Source organism: Lethenteron reissneri, chromosome 72, assembly GCF_015708825.2.
Source record: "Lethenteron reissneri isolate LAM-NWPU_2019-01 chromosome 72, ASM1570882v1, whole genome shotgun sequence".
NCBI classification, from domain to species: domain Eukaryota; kingdom Metazoa; phylum Chordata; class Hyperoartia; order Petromyzontiformes; family Petromyzontidae; genus Lethenteron; species Lethenteron reissneri.
In genome coordinates this window covers 2517720-2532486 of record NC_083850.1, presented here as the reverse complement: position 1 = coordinate 2532486, position 14767 = coordinate 2517720, and the positions used below count along the sequence as shown (strand labels likewise).

Genomic DNA, 14767 nt, shown 5'->3' with positions numbered 1-14767 from the left:
CATTAATTTCCTTGGCCCCTAAGAGATTGCGGGCGAATGCCTTCCACGAAGGGGCCCCCCGGCCGGTAAATATTAGTCTTATTTTAGCGTGAGGTAACGCGGGGGTCCGTACCGCTTCCGACACCAATTTGTGGGGGTTGCTAGCCCCCGAGATCCCTCCCTCGATAATGCTAACGGCCGGGCTAGCATCATCAATCGCCCCCCCGCTGCTAAGCGAACCGCTGCTAAGTTCCTCACCCATGGTGTGGGAGCCGTCGCCCGAGGATTCCCCTCCCCCGCGGGTCCGCGTAGCAGGCATGGTTAATTACGTACGCGCACACCCACACACACAGCTCTGCACGGCACCCACTCTTGCGCCGCTCTGCGCCGCGCTGGCCGCTCACGTTACAATCGCGCACCTGGGGTACGCCGATTTCGCACGACGAGAGCTTACGCATACACCGTACCGCACGCGTTCACACTTATAACACGAGATTACACGAGGCCACGACAACGGGGCACACGCCGACACAACGACTCAAGTTGCCGCCGCCGTGCGCGCGAGATAAACCGTACAACAATGCGCAGCCGATTACGCGCTCGAGCACACGCAAGCTCGCACAAAGCTAACAGCTCCACTGCGCACCGCGGTTTCGCACACGCGAGCGGGGTGCACGCCGACACGACGACTCGTCCCCTCCCGCACTCGCGCGTGCACGTCAACACAAGTATCGTGCAAGGACGATTCTCCTCTCACACGGCTGCGTAGGCACGCCAACACACAAAAGTGCTCTCCCCGGGCGTTAGCACACACACCTCCGTACCCGCACCATCGTACAGAGACCACGGCCTTTACGCACACAACGACCACACACCCGCGAATGCAGTGCACGCTAATACCACGTTCAAAAACACCCAACAACACGGTTTTGTTACTACGCTCGAGATTTTATTAACCCTTGTTAACTCACCGAGCCACCCGTGTGTGTGTACGAGCCAGCAAGGCGCTTCCAACCCACTCTCTAGTGGCGTGCAGCCCTATTCTATGCTGCGCCCTCTGTTACCCCGCTTTCCTACTCGTCCTTACCCCGAACTAACCTTCTCCTACGGATCCTACTCTCCGCTCTGAGGTGTTGTAAGGCGCGTAATACGATACCGTCTGTAGTCCTGGGTGACCTTGCGGCGCTCAGGTCGTCCTGCAGACGATCCTGCGGCTCGCCCGATGGCTCCCTCGTCGTTGACCCCGTGTCACTACTCCAGAAGAAGAGAGTCCCCTACTGCCCCTGCGTTTTCTTTTAAACCATCCACATCAAAGCTAGGCGCCCTCGTCCCGACCGCCTTGGTCTCTCGACCAATCCTGAGCCTAGGATCTCCCGCCCTTTTGCGATCCCGCCGGCCTTTGACCTTTTTGCTAAGCAGCAGCCCCGGGTCCTGATCCTAGCTATCTGCCTTGCTGACCCGTGTTTGTGTTTGTATGCGTTTCTAACTGCGGGGCTCTCTGAGCTCGCCGTGGTCGTGCGATCTCAAATCCGCCCACGGCGCCGCAGTGTTACTTAGCCTGGGAAGGGTCCTGTCCAATTCCCTGGCCCTGAGAAACCGTGGGGTAACCCCCCGGGGGGGCCCTCGGGTGAAAACTCAGGGTAGGTGACCCGACCACAAGGCCCTACGTGGGTGCGGGTGCGTGCTTATGTGGGGGGGGGGGTGATGGGGGGCAGTGCAGTGGTGGAAGCCGGGCGGCTCCCTGGCTCGGCAGAGCGGCCCCGTCGTTGTGGCACCACATAGCCCCCCGGGGTGCCAGTCCCCGTCCCGGGTTGACTGGAGCACCTGTGGTGCCACAGCGACGGGGCCGCTCTGCCGAGCCAGGGAGCCGCCCGGCTTCCCCCACCGCACTGCCCCCCATCACCCGCCCCACATAAGCACACACCCGCACGCATCCCCCCCCCCATAGAGCTGGAAGGGAAGGTTACCTGATCGACCGGTTTTTATCCGAGAGACCCTTATCGGGATTAATTCTCACGGTTTCCGGCGATCAGGGAATTGGATGACCTCCCCCGTGCTACGTGGTACCGCGGCGCTGCTGCCGGCCTTAATATGGTGTGGTCGCGGCGTGGGGCATTCGGCCACCGCGGTTGAGGCGCATTTCCCCCCACACACACCCCCACGGGTCGACGGGGCAAGCAGGGGAGGCACGGGACAGCATGAATAGCGGGGTCACAGGGGCTGTTGCGCATAGTCATGGAGGGTTAGGATAATTGCGCTTGAGCGCGCAGGCCCCATTGTTAGGAAGGGTAAGGGAGTAATTAGGATGTACGCCGCCAACGTCGCTCACTGATTAGCATATCAACAGCGCCCGGGAACCGCCGTGCGCGGGCTTGGGGTGTTTTCAGTCACCCGAGCTCTCTTGTAGACTCTCGAGCCACTCCATTACATCCAGCCATCTCTCGGGATCCAACTGCATGGGATCGAAGGTGGAAACTTCTTCAGGGCTCATTGCAGCACCTTGAATTTCAGCTTTTGATTTCAGTTTCCTATCATTGTGAACCTTCTGATGCCTGTTCATGGTTGATGACCGTGCAAATGCCTTCCCACACACAGGGCATGGGAATGGCGTCTCGCCCATGTGTGTTCTCTGATGGTTCTGAAGAGTTGACGAGTGTGCAAATGTCTTACCACACACAGGGCACAGGAATGGCTTCTCGCCCGTATGTGTTTTCTGATGGCGTTGGCAGTTTGCTGAAAGTGAAAATGCCTTCCCACACACAGAGCACAGGAACGGCTTCTCACCAGTGTGTGTTCTCTGGTGTCTCTGAAGATGTGACGAGTGTGCAAATGTCTTCCCACACACAGAGCACAGGAATGGCTTCTCGCCCGTGTGTGTTTTCTTATGATCTTGAAGAGTTGATGAGTGTGCAAATGTCTTCCCACACACAGAGCACAGGAATGGCTTCTCGCCCGTGTGTGTTCTCTGGTGAGTTTGAAGAGTTGATGAGTGTGCAAATGTCTTCCCACACACAGGGCACAGGAATGGCTTCTCACCCGTGTATGTTCTCTGGTGACTCTTAAGATATGATGGCCATGAAAATGACTTCCCACACAGAGCAATTGAATGGCTTCTTGTCTCCGTGTGCGTGGGGCTGTGGAGAGCGTCTCTGCTCCATGTGAGCGTAGCAACAGCAGCGGTGTTATCGAGTCAAAAGTACGCAATCGGCCGCAAGGATGTTTAGCGTTGAGTTTTGGATTTTGTTAACTGCTAAAACAAAAACGACACTCGCGTCTAACCGAGACGGAAAAAAATCCCGCTAATTTGACGACGAACACGTTTAAGAGTTTATCCGTAAAAAAATAGACACTTACTTGGAGATTCACGGTATTTCGATGTCTGGAACCCGTCTGAAGATGTCGCCACGAACTCTCCCGATGCAAAGTCGCCTAACTGTCGACACAGCAATTGTGCTCGCCAGGCTGCGTTGTCTCGCGGTTGAAGGGCGATCAGCAGAGCGACGAGTCGAGCGTCCAACCTCATCAAGTTCCCTCTCAAAATGGCATTGAGCTCTGCTTCTGAGCCGCCTTATAACTCACCCCCCCCTAGGATCCAATCCTTTGTCTTTCAGGATATTTGCATTCGGCGGCGACAGGTAGAAGTCATAGAGGTGAAATGGCCGCAGTGTGTACGCATGTAGTTATGTCCGTCCCCACCCAGACAGCTCATCCCCATGTCCTGTACAGCCCAAGTCTGGTGTGTCCAACGCGGTGGGGCTCTCGGCAACGGAAACCGTACTCCAAATGAAATGTGTTGTGGCGCCCACAGTTTCCTAGTCCCTGAGGCCCGGGGTGCTTCAAGGATCCCCCACGTGCGAGGAATCGGTGCATGGAGCCCAGTCATGTTTCTCAAAGAAGCCAGGGACCTGCCTAACCCTTCAAGCCTGTGGTGCGAACCCTTGACGCCCGGAAAGGCACAATATTCCACAATGGGCGAGGGACTGGCGTCGAGAACCAGGTCAAAATGCTCAAGTTTGTGTTAGTAGGCTTCACTCCCAACCCACGAACGATGGGAAGGGTTCCCTTCGACAACGTGGAAGCGTTTGATATTCATTGTTGTGGTTATTGTGTTGGTTTGTTGTTGTTGTCGAGTGAGTGTGGTCACACCGCGTACCCCTTGCAGTTGCCCGTTAAGATTGTGATTGTTGGGCGTCGGGGAATTTTGCTACAGCTGCTGCCCTGATGCACTTGGCTTCTAAAACATATTGCTGATGTGAAGACAGTGCATCTACTAAGGGACAAGCGGTGACAATAGGCTATAAAGAGTGAAAGAAGAGAAGGTGGGACTAAGGGTCGTGGTAGATTCACACCGAGAATAAGAGAGGGGGAGGAACGAGGTCCGGGGCTGTTTTGGTGGAATATCGGGTCGTGGCTTGTTGCTGTCTCGTCGTTGTCGTTGCTATATCGTGATTCTGGAGTCGTAAGCAGTGTTACAGGCTAAATAAAATAACCCTCTACAGTCTACATAGTCTGGAGTCGTTACAATTGTAACGATTCATAATCGCACGAGCTCATAGTGGGTTTGTTCAATTATTTATACATTTCCATACTTGTGTATTGCTATTCGATGCCATTGAGATAGAACATTCATGAATCAGTGGGCAACTTGATTCTAATACGATGATGGTGTGATTCTAATAATTTTATGCTATTCTAAACCTGGCACCTCGCAGGCCACATTTTGGTCTTCTGATGCGTATTTTCATATAACGTAGATTTGAGCACAGTGTAATTCTGGTGCGACAAAAAACGTAATCAGATCCTGATCCTGCACCTTCCGTTTCACAGATCCCACCCTTGGTTCGCACGTCCATATTACATACATACATATTACATACATACATGTTACATACATACATATTACATGCATACATATTACATACATACATATTACATACATACATATTACATACATATTACATGCAGACATGTTACATACATACATATTACATACATACATATTACATACAGATATGTTACGTAAATACATGTAACGTATTGACGAGCATAGTGTGATTCTAAGAGGACTACGGAGTAATTCTAATAATTCGAATGCGATTCCAATATCACACTTCAATGTATGGTGTTCCAATCTATAACACTAGCTTATAATGCAATTTTTTGCATTATAATGTAGAGCTCATAGGCTTTATTGTTAGAGTTCACAACATTAGATTTTACTATAAAAGTAGATTACAGTGTTATTGTTATAGGGTTACAATGTACAGCTATAACAGTTATATTGTTAGAGTTTATAATGTGAGTTTTTGGACGTGCCCTGTCCTCGTGGGACCCCACACGCATTTGTAAATAATTGCAATGACCATGATTGGGCTGAGATTTGAGCGCCTAATGTTTACTTTGTTTCAACAAAACTGAGTGCAGGTTAGTGCCATCTGGGCTTAGTGAATACCACTCATGAATGAACTCATGCAGGAATGTGATTAGTACTACATATGCCCGTGCTGCATATGTAGTACTAATAACATTCCTGCATTTCCCATAAATATGCTAAATTCCTCTTGATATGCAAATTCTTTTGTCAAGGCGCTCTTTCCCCCGCTTCCAACCCAGCTTATATACATGCTCCAAGCTCGTGTGCTGTTTCATTCAGACGCTGTCTCCCCGACAGACCTGGTTTTCACCTGAGGACGGCTGCTTGCGTTGTGGCCGAAACGTCGTGAGAATTATTTTATGGTTTATTTTTATTATTTTATTACTTCCCTTCTACGTGACTTTACCGAAAGAACCAAGAAGAGAGGATATCTATGAACAGGTTTGCCAAACTGTGAATGGTTTGGAGCTGAACTGGGCTAAACTAGCCAGTGTGACAACTGATGGTGCTCCTAGCATGGTGGGGTCTAAGAAAGGAGTAATTGCTCGCATTAACCAAGAGATGGACAAACATAACCATTCTCATCCAATAGCCATACACTGCCTCATCCACCAACAAGCGCTGTGTAGTAAATCACTGAAGTGGGACTCTGTTATGAAATTTGTGGTATCTTGTGTTAACTTCATTGGAGCTCATGCACTAAACCACAGACAATTTCAGGAATTTCTGTCTGAGCTAAATGCTGACTATGAATATATTCTGTATCACACAGAAGTCCGTTGGCTGAGTCGAGGGAGAGTTTTGAAACGTTTTTATGACTTACTTCCACAGATTACAGCTTTTCTGCTTAAAAAAAACAAAGAAGTACCAGGGCTCAATGATGCAGAATGGAAATGGCACCTTGCCTTTCTGACAGATGTAACAGAGCTACTCAACAGTTTCAATGTGCAACTTCAAGGAAAGGGGAAGCTCATCTGTGATATGCAATCACATGTCAACGCATTTGAAGTACAATTAGGCCTCCTCATCAAACAAGTGAAGGAGGAAAACTTATGCCATCTCCCCACAACTCAAAATCTGTTAGCGGAAAAAACATTGGTTGCATTCCCAAACAAAACATGTGTGGATTCACTGGAAAAATTGCAAAAGGAGTTCCAATTTGGATTTAAAGAGCTTCATCTCCATGAACAGGACATACAGCTTTTCCGTAACCCATTTTCTATTGACGTTGAAAATGTGGATACAATTTACCTAATGGAACTGGCTGAACTGCAGAATTGTGACTCTCTGAAAGACGCATTCAAGTCAAGCAGCCTTCATAATTTCTATGCATCTCTCCCCTCTGAGACATATCCTCATCTCAGGAACCATGCACTCAAAATGGCAACCATCTTTGGCAGCACTTATGTCTGTGAACAGACGTTTTCCAGAATGAAACATTTGATATCTCCAACCAGATCTAGACTAACGGATGCACACTTGCATCACTTGCTACGACTAGCAGTGACAAATATGGAACCGGACATTGACCATCTCATTAGCCAAAAGCAGGCCCATAGTTCCCATTGAAATACTGGCAAGTTTGTTGATTTAACTTTACTTGTTCTTCATTTTAAATATTGTATTTGTTCCCGTTTTGTTTCTTCACTTCAAAATAAGATATATGCAGTGTGCATAGGAATTTGTTCATAGTTTTTTTTAACTATAGTCCGGCCCTCCAACGGTCTGAGGGACAGTGAACTGGCCCCCTGTTTAAAAAGTTTGAGGATCCCTGCTTTAAACGAACGTTATCACGTCATTCGCCCTCCGAGCCCTGACCCCCGTTCAGAGCGTGTGATCGCTGGGCGGGGCTGTGTGAGGGGAGGCGTCGCATTGGATTGGAGGAGAGGCAACGATGTGTTTACAGGCGTACGGGAACCGGCGACGAGCCATGTCCCTCTCGCGAACTCGCGGAGGTGCGAACCAGGGAGGTGAACCGTCGGGCGACAGTCCTTACCCCGCGAACGATGAGCCCAGCGGCGGCAGCAGCTGTTCGCAGACCAGCGAGGGGTCGGGGAACGGCGGGACCCCCCCCTGCAGTCGGCGCCCAGCAGGGAGAGACCTCGGGGGCCAGCGGCAAAGACAGGACCACGGTGTGAAGCTAAGAATTCGAATGAGATTCGAATATCACACTTCAAAGTACGGTGTTCTAATCTGTAACAATAGTTTATGATGTTATTTTATAGCGTTATAATGTATCGCTCATAGCTTATATTGCTAGAGTTCACAACATTATAGTTTACTATAACACTAGTTTGTAGTGTTATTTTAAAGGGTAAGGCGCTGTGACTGGAGTTAGGCGATGTGACTGGGTGATCACACGGATTCCGAAACACAGCGGAGACGACACATTCCACCGAGCTCCGTCTCCACACATGGACAACGACATTCTCAGTTTAAAAAAATGCATAGAAATGTTTAAATACGTTTTTGAAATCATGTGTATTGTATATATGTTATAATGTGTGATTGTTATACTCTTTATATATGTTATAATGTGTGATTGTTATACTCTTTACCACAAATTAATCCAACAGTGGACAGTGTGATTCTAATACGACTATAGTGGGATTCGAATAATTGTAATTCGATTAGAACAACCTACATTGAAGTGTGATATTCGAATCGCATTCAAATTATTCGAATCACTCCGTGGTCCTCTTCGAATCAGACTACGGTCGTAAGTATATAACATTCATGCATGTAACATGTCTGTATGCAGTAAGTATATGTGCATTTTATATGTCTGTTTGTAGTAAGTATATGTGCATGTAACATGTCTGTACGTAGTATGTATGCATGTAACATGTATGCATGTAACATGTATGCATGTAACATGTATGCATGTAACATGTATGCATGTAACATGTATGCATGTATGTAATATGGACGTGCGAACCAATGGTGGGATATGTGAAACGGAACGTGCAGAATCAGGATGGGATTAAAATTATTTGAATAACACTTTGGTGGTATTAGGATCAAGCTGTCTACTGCTGGATGTTAATCTCAATGGCATCAAATAGCAATATTCAGTATGTATATAAAAAATAATCACACAAACCCAATATTACATACATACATGTTACATGCACAGGTTGTTCTAATCTATTACACTAGATAATAATGTTATTGTATAGCGTTATAATGTATCGCTTGAGGCCCGGGGTGCCTCAAGGATCCGCCACGTGCGAGGAACCGGTGCCTGGAGCCTGGTCATATTCTTCAAAAGAAGCCAGGGACCTGCCTAATCCTTCAAGGCTGTGGTGCGAACCCTTGACGCCCCGAAATGGACAAGATTCTACCATGGGCGAGGGACGGGCGTCGAGAACCAGGTCAAAATGCGCAAGGTTGCGCTTGTAGGCTCCACGCAAAATATCAATACTGGATAGTGCTATTCGGTGCCATTGCAATGTAACATTCTACCAGCAGTGGGCAGCTTGATTCTAATACGACCATGGTGCGATTTTAATAATTTTGATGCGATTCTAAATCTGGTACCACCCAGGCCGCATTTACGACTCCCGATGTGCATCTCCATTTAACATACATTCTAGCTCAGTGTAATTCTAATACTACCAAAGTGTGATTCTAATCGTTTTAATCCGATCATAATCCTGCACCCCCCAATTCGCATATCCGACCACCGGTTCGCATGTCCAAAGGCCATATATGCATATTACATTCGTACATACGAGCACAGTTCGCTTGCACGTACGCTATACATACATATGCGCAGAGTGTGATTTTAATACGATCACGTTGAAATTCTACTGCTTGTAATGAGATTATGATACCGTACCTCTGTTTTTGGTGTTATAAATGATGAAACTAGTTTATAGTATTTTAATGTGTTATCGTTTATAGTGTTACAGTTCACATGTCATAGCGTACAGGATTCCCGGTATACTTGATGGTTAGGGACCGTAACGTTGTGAATCGATTAATAATGGGGCCCTTTCCCCTCCAGGAACACATGTTAATGGGGAGACTGCCGGTTAAGGGCAGATTTGTGTGACGAAGATCCTCCGCCTGAAACTCGCTTAAAACACGTTGTTGATATGAATAAATGAACGGACACACATTTGTTAAAAAAAACTTTTTATTCATCTGCAATCAAGTCAAAACTCGAACCGAATGTATTATGTCCTATGTTCAAACAGTTACAATACAATGCAAACCATATCCGTTCCAGGAATACCAACGCGTTAAAGTATCATTCCCCATTATTTCCTTATTAGTTCACCACATTTGTTCACTGTGCGTCTATGTTGAAGTCAAGGCCATATATCCAACGAACGCGTCATCAATGTACATCCTGAAATCGGCTATCTTAAGTCGATTAATACCAACCAAAAAAATCTATATGCTTGAAAAAACCCGTTTAAAATGTTGAGAAAAGATCTAACTAAAGATGCATTCCAACTTTAGCTCAACAGGAAGACTTAAACACTACAATATTGTCCGGAATTGAATTATATCACAACCACTGCTCATCACGCCACTTCGGCAAGTAATAACATTACAAACCACCATTGTGCACGTCATTACACTCTCACAAAAACTGTAAGTCATCCCTGACTCTCGGTTTGATCGTCGAGCCACTCCATTACATCCAGCCATCTCTCGGGATCCAACTGCATGGGATCGAGGGTGGAAAATTCTTCAGGACTCAATGCAGCACCTTGAACTTCAGCTTTTGATTTCAGTTTCCAATCATTGTGGACCTTCTGATGCGTGCTAAGATTTGACGACTGTGAAAATGCCTTCCCACACACAGGGCACAGGAATGGCTTCTCGCCCGTGTGTGTTCTCTGATGGTTTTGAAGAGTTGATGATTGTGCAAATGCCTTCCCACACACAGGGCACAGGAATGGCTTCTCGCCCGTGTGCGTTCTCTGATGAGTTTTAAGAGTTGATGACCGTGCAAATGCCTTCCCACACACAGGGCACAGGAATGGCTTCTCGCCCGTGTGCGTTCTCTGATGAGTTTGAAGAGTTGACGATTGTGCAAATGCCTTCCCACACACAGGGCAAAGGAACGGCTTCTTGCCCGTGTGTGTTCTCTGGTGTCTCTGAAGATCTGATGGCCATGAAAATGACTTCCCACACACAGAGCAATTGAATGGCTTCTTGTCTCCGTGTGCGTGGGGCTGTGGAGAGCGTCTCTGCTCCATGTGAGCGTAGTAACAGCAGCGGTGTTATCGAGTTAAAAGTACGCTATCGGCCGCAAGGATGTTTAGCGTTGAGTTTTGTTAACTGCTATAACAAGAACGACACTCGCGTCTAAGCGAGACGCAAAAAAAATCCCATAAATTTGACGACGAACACGTTTAAGAGTTTATCCGCGAAAATAGACACTTACTTGGAGATTCACGATATATCGGTGTCTGGAACCCGTCTAAAGATGTCGCCACGAACTCTCCCGACGCAAAGTCGCCTAACTGTCGACACAGCAATTGTGCTCGCCAGGCTGCGTTGTCTCGCGGTTGAAGGGCGATCAGCAGAGCGACGAGTCGAGTGTCCAACCTCATCAAGTTCCCTCTCGAAATGGCATTGAGCTCTGTTTCTGAGCCGACTTATAACTCCCCCCTAGGATCCAATCCTTTGTCTTTCAAGATATTTGCATTCGATTGTTAATTTTGGAAGGCACAATCCGCATGTCTTTTAACATACCGAAGGGTAATGTGCCCATTGTGCTTCATGCATGAATATGTAAGTGCATCTCAGTTTGTAATTGTGCGCTTATTTTGAATAAATGGAAAAACTTTGTCCTCGATTTAAAGTGAATGCAGAGAAATTAGCATGTAACTTTAGAAAAGGAAGAGAGCGGCCTTCTCGACGAGGGAGTGAAACAATATCCCAAACTCAACGCTAAACATCCTTGCGGCCGATAGCGTACTTTTGACTCGATAACACCGCTGCTGTTACTTCGCTCACATGGAGCAGAGACGCTCTCCACAGCCCCGCGCACACGGAGGCAAGAAGCCATTCAATTGCTCTGTGTGTGGGAAGACATTTTCATGGCCATCACATCTTCAGAGACACCAGAGAACACACACGGGCGAGAAGCCGTTCATGTGCCCTGTGTGTGGGAAGACATTTGCACATTCATCACATCTTCAGAGTCACCAGAGAACACACACGGGCGAGAAGCCGTTCATGTGCCCTGTGTGTGGGAAGACATTTGCACAGTCATCACATCTTCAGAATCACCAGAGAACACACACCGGCGAGAAGCCATTCCTGTGCCCTGTGTGTGGAAAGGCATTTGCACACTCGTCAACTTGTCAAGACCATCAGAGAACACATACGGGCAAGAAGCCATTCCTGTGCTCTGTGTGTAGGAAGACATTTGCAAAGTCATCACATCTTCAAAGTCACCAGAGAACACACACGGGTGAGAAGCCATTCTTGTGCTCTGTGTGTGGGAAGGCATTTGCACGGTCATCAACCATGAACATGCATCAGAAGGTCCACAATGATAGGAAACTGAAATCAAAAGCTGAAATTCAAGGTGCTGCAATTGGTCCTGAAGAAGTTTCCACATTCGATCCCATGCAGTTGGATCCCGAGAGATGGCTGGATGTAATGGAGTGGCTCGGGGATCAAACCGAGAGCTCGGGGTGACTGAAAAAATATTACGTCATGTGGTTATACCTATTAAGCCGTATCGAGTACTTTTGTGCGTAATTTTGACCATTTTAGTTTTATTGTTTTTGTGAGAGTTTCGTGACGTGCACAGTGGTGGTTTGTAATGTTATCGGATTACTTGCCGAAGTGGTGTGATAAGCACTGGTTGTGAGAGGGTTCAATTGTAGTCGTTACGTGTTCCTGTTGAGCTAAAGTTGGAATGCGTCTGTATGTACATCTTTACTCAATATTTTAAACGAGTTTGTCAAGTATACAGCTGTTTTTGATTGGTATTAATCGACTTTAGATCGCCGATTTCAGGATGTACATTGATGACGCGTTCGTTGGATATATGGCCTTGACTTCAACATAGACGCACAGTTAACAAATGTGGTGAACTAATAAGGAAATGCTTTGGTATTCCTGGAACGGAAATGGTTTGCATCCTACTGGAAATGTGTGAACATAGGACATAATACATATTTCCTTCGAGTTTTGACATACAAATGATTGCAGATTAATAAAAAGTATTTTAAAAAATGTTTGTCCGGTCTTTATTTTATAATGTTCCTAGCAAAAATATGTTAAGATAATTTCAGGAGGAGGATCTCCGTCACACAAGTGTGCCCTTAACCGGCAGCATCTTGGCTGTCTACCCGATTAACACGTGTTCCTTGATGGGAAAGGTCCCCATAGTTAATCGTTCATCAACGTACCAGTCCCTAATCCCGAAGAATGTCGTGGATAAACTGTACTCTATAACATGTAAACTGTAATACTATAAACGATAACACTAAACATTAAATGATTATAAACTAGTGTTTTAATTTATAACCATATAAACGGAGGTAAGGTATTATAATATCATTATAAGCAGTAGAATCACAGTGTGGTCTTATTAAAATAGCACTTTGCTCATATGTATGTATAGTGTACGTGCAAGGATCGGATTAAAATACTTACAATTACACTACGGTCGTTATAGAATCACGATTTTCACTGCTGGATGAATGTTCCATCTCAATGGTATCGAAGAGCAATAGACAGTTTTCCATTAATAAATAAACGCACAAACACATTATAAGCTCATGAGCTTATGAATCGTTACAATTATTATAACAATCACAAATTGTAACAAAGCGAAATTCCCACTAAGCAAAACACCACGCTCACGTGGCGGATTCTTTAACAAACTGCAACACTAAAGTGACAGAACTCAACAAGAAATGCGCACGACAAGTTCAACAACAATGGACAAATCCTAAAAACAGACAACACGCACGTTAGTAGCTGTTAGAAGAAGACAACACCTAGCACCTTCAACTTTACACATTATACAGCCCCAAAGATCCAACTCGAATATTAGGCGGTATATGACACCATTTGAACTTCCTACTTTCGTTTTCGATTAATGAAGATATTCTTGGCAAATACTATCGCTTTCGCTTGTGATGTACCTCCTAATTATGGCCTCAGGTTAAAAAAAGAAATTTATTTCGAATTCCTCCATTATTCCAAGCTGCACAATTCAGGGTTGTGGACCGCTTTGAATGCTTCAATTTAATCACAGTAAATGCTTCAGACCACATCAGGACACTCAACCTAGAGCATATTTGAAGCAACGTGATGAGATGGCTAAGAACTTCAAGTTTATTCTAGTGTTAACGATATTTTAGCAATATAGGTAAGTACACTTTGTGATAAGAATTCGTCAACATAGCAGGTGTCTTGTTCTCCATAATCAACCAAAATTACGACAAATTTAGTCATAAATGAGTGTGAGCTAATTATTCGGTAGTATTCGCTAATCTCCGTCACACAAGTCTGCCCTTAACGAGCAGCATCTTGGCTGTCTCCCCATTAACATGTTTCCAGAGGGGAATGGCCCCGTTATAAATCGTTTCGCAGCATTCTGGTCCCTAATCCCGAAGTACAATATACTGGAGATCACCTGTACTCTATAACATGTCAACTGTAACATTATAAACGATAGCACTAAACATTAAACTACTATTATTTTAAAGCGTCGCAATGTATAGTTTCCGTTTGCCGAGCGCCCCACCACGTCGGACACACCAGACTTGGGCTGTACAGGATATGGGGATGAGCTGTCTGGGTGGGGACGGACATAAGTCTTGAGGCGGGATGGGTGGATGAACCAACGGCGATGCCCTATCTACATTCGTACACACTTAGGCCGTTTCACCTCTATGACTTCAGCTGTATCACTATAAACGATAACACTCAACATTAAACGACTATCTTAAACAACTACGCTGGTTTGGTCGTCTGCGTGCGTATCTGGACGTTAATTTATTTACGGACCCGCCCAAACAGCTAGCTCTGATTCGTCGATAAAAATTAATAAAACAGCCGGCAAAAAGCCACAGCTCACTTTCATTCGACAAATATAAATAAATAAACCTGCCGCACAACAGCGTCTCTTCGGTCAACAATTGCACCTACTTTCACACAACACCATATTCACAGTGATGGTCGCAACGCAAAATCTACTGTAGGTACAGTGTTGCTGTTGCACCCGCCGAACGCTGCGTTCTGGTGGCGATATCTCCCCAACGAAGAACGTCCGCGGCTGCAACCAAGAACCCTCCACTAATCAGATAGCCACATACATTTTCAATTCCAGAACTTTCAATAAAATCTGTTCATTATTGGTGGGGTTCGGTTCGACGGCCCAGTGGACAAAACTGACCACTCTTTCGTACGCAGCTCCATCAATAT

The 14767-nt window shown here is 46.2% G+C and overlaps 1 protein-coding gene across 1 annotated transcript in view; it reads right to left on the bottom strand.

Moving 5' to 3' along the window:
• Window positions 1-10143: 10143 nt before the first annotated feature.
• The window catches only part of LOC133361317 (zinc finger protein 91-like), a gene marked incomplete at its 3' end in the record, with an annotated part of 1159662 nt that continues 1155038 nt past the window's right edge, over window positions 10144-14767 (bottom strand). Inside the window, exon 9 of the mRNA XM_061580255.1 lies at window positions 10144-10465. Within this exon, the coding sequence (XP_061436239.1) occupies window positions 10144-10465 (322 nt within the window). The remainder of the gene's footprint in view (window positions 10466-14767) is intronic.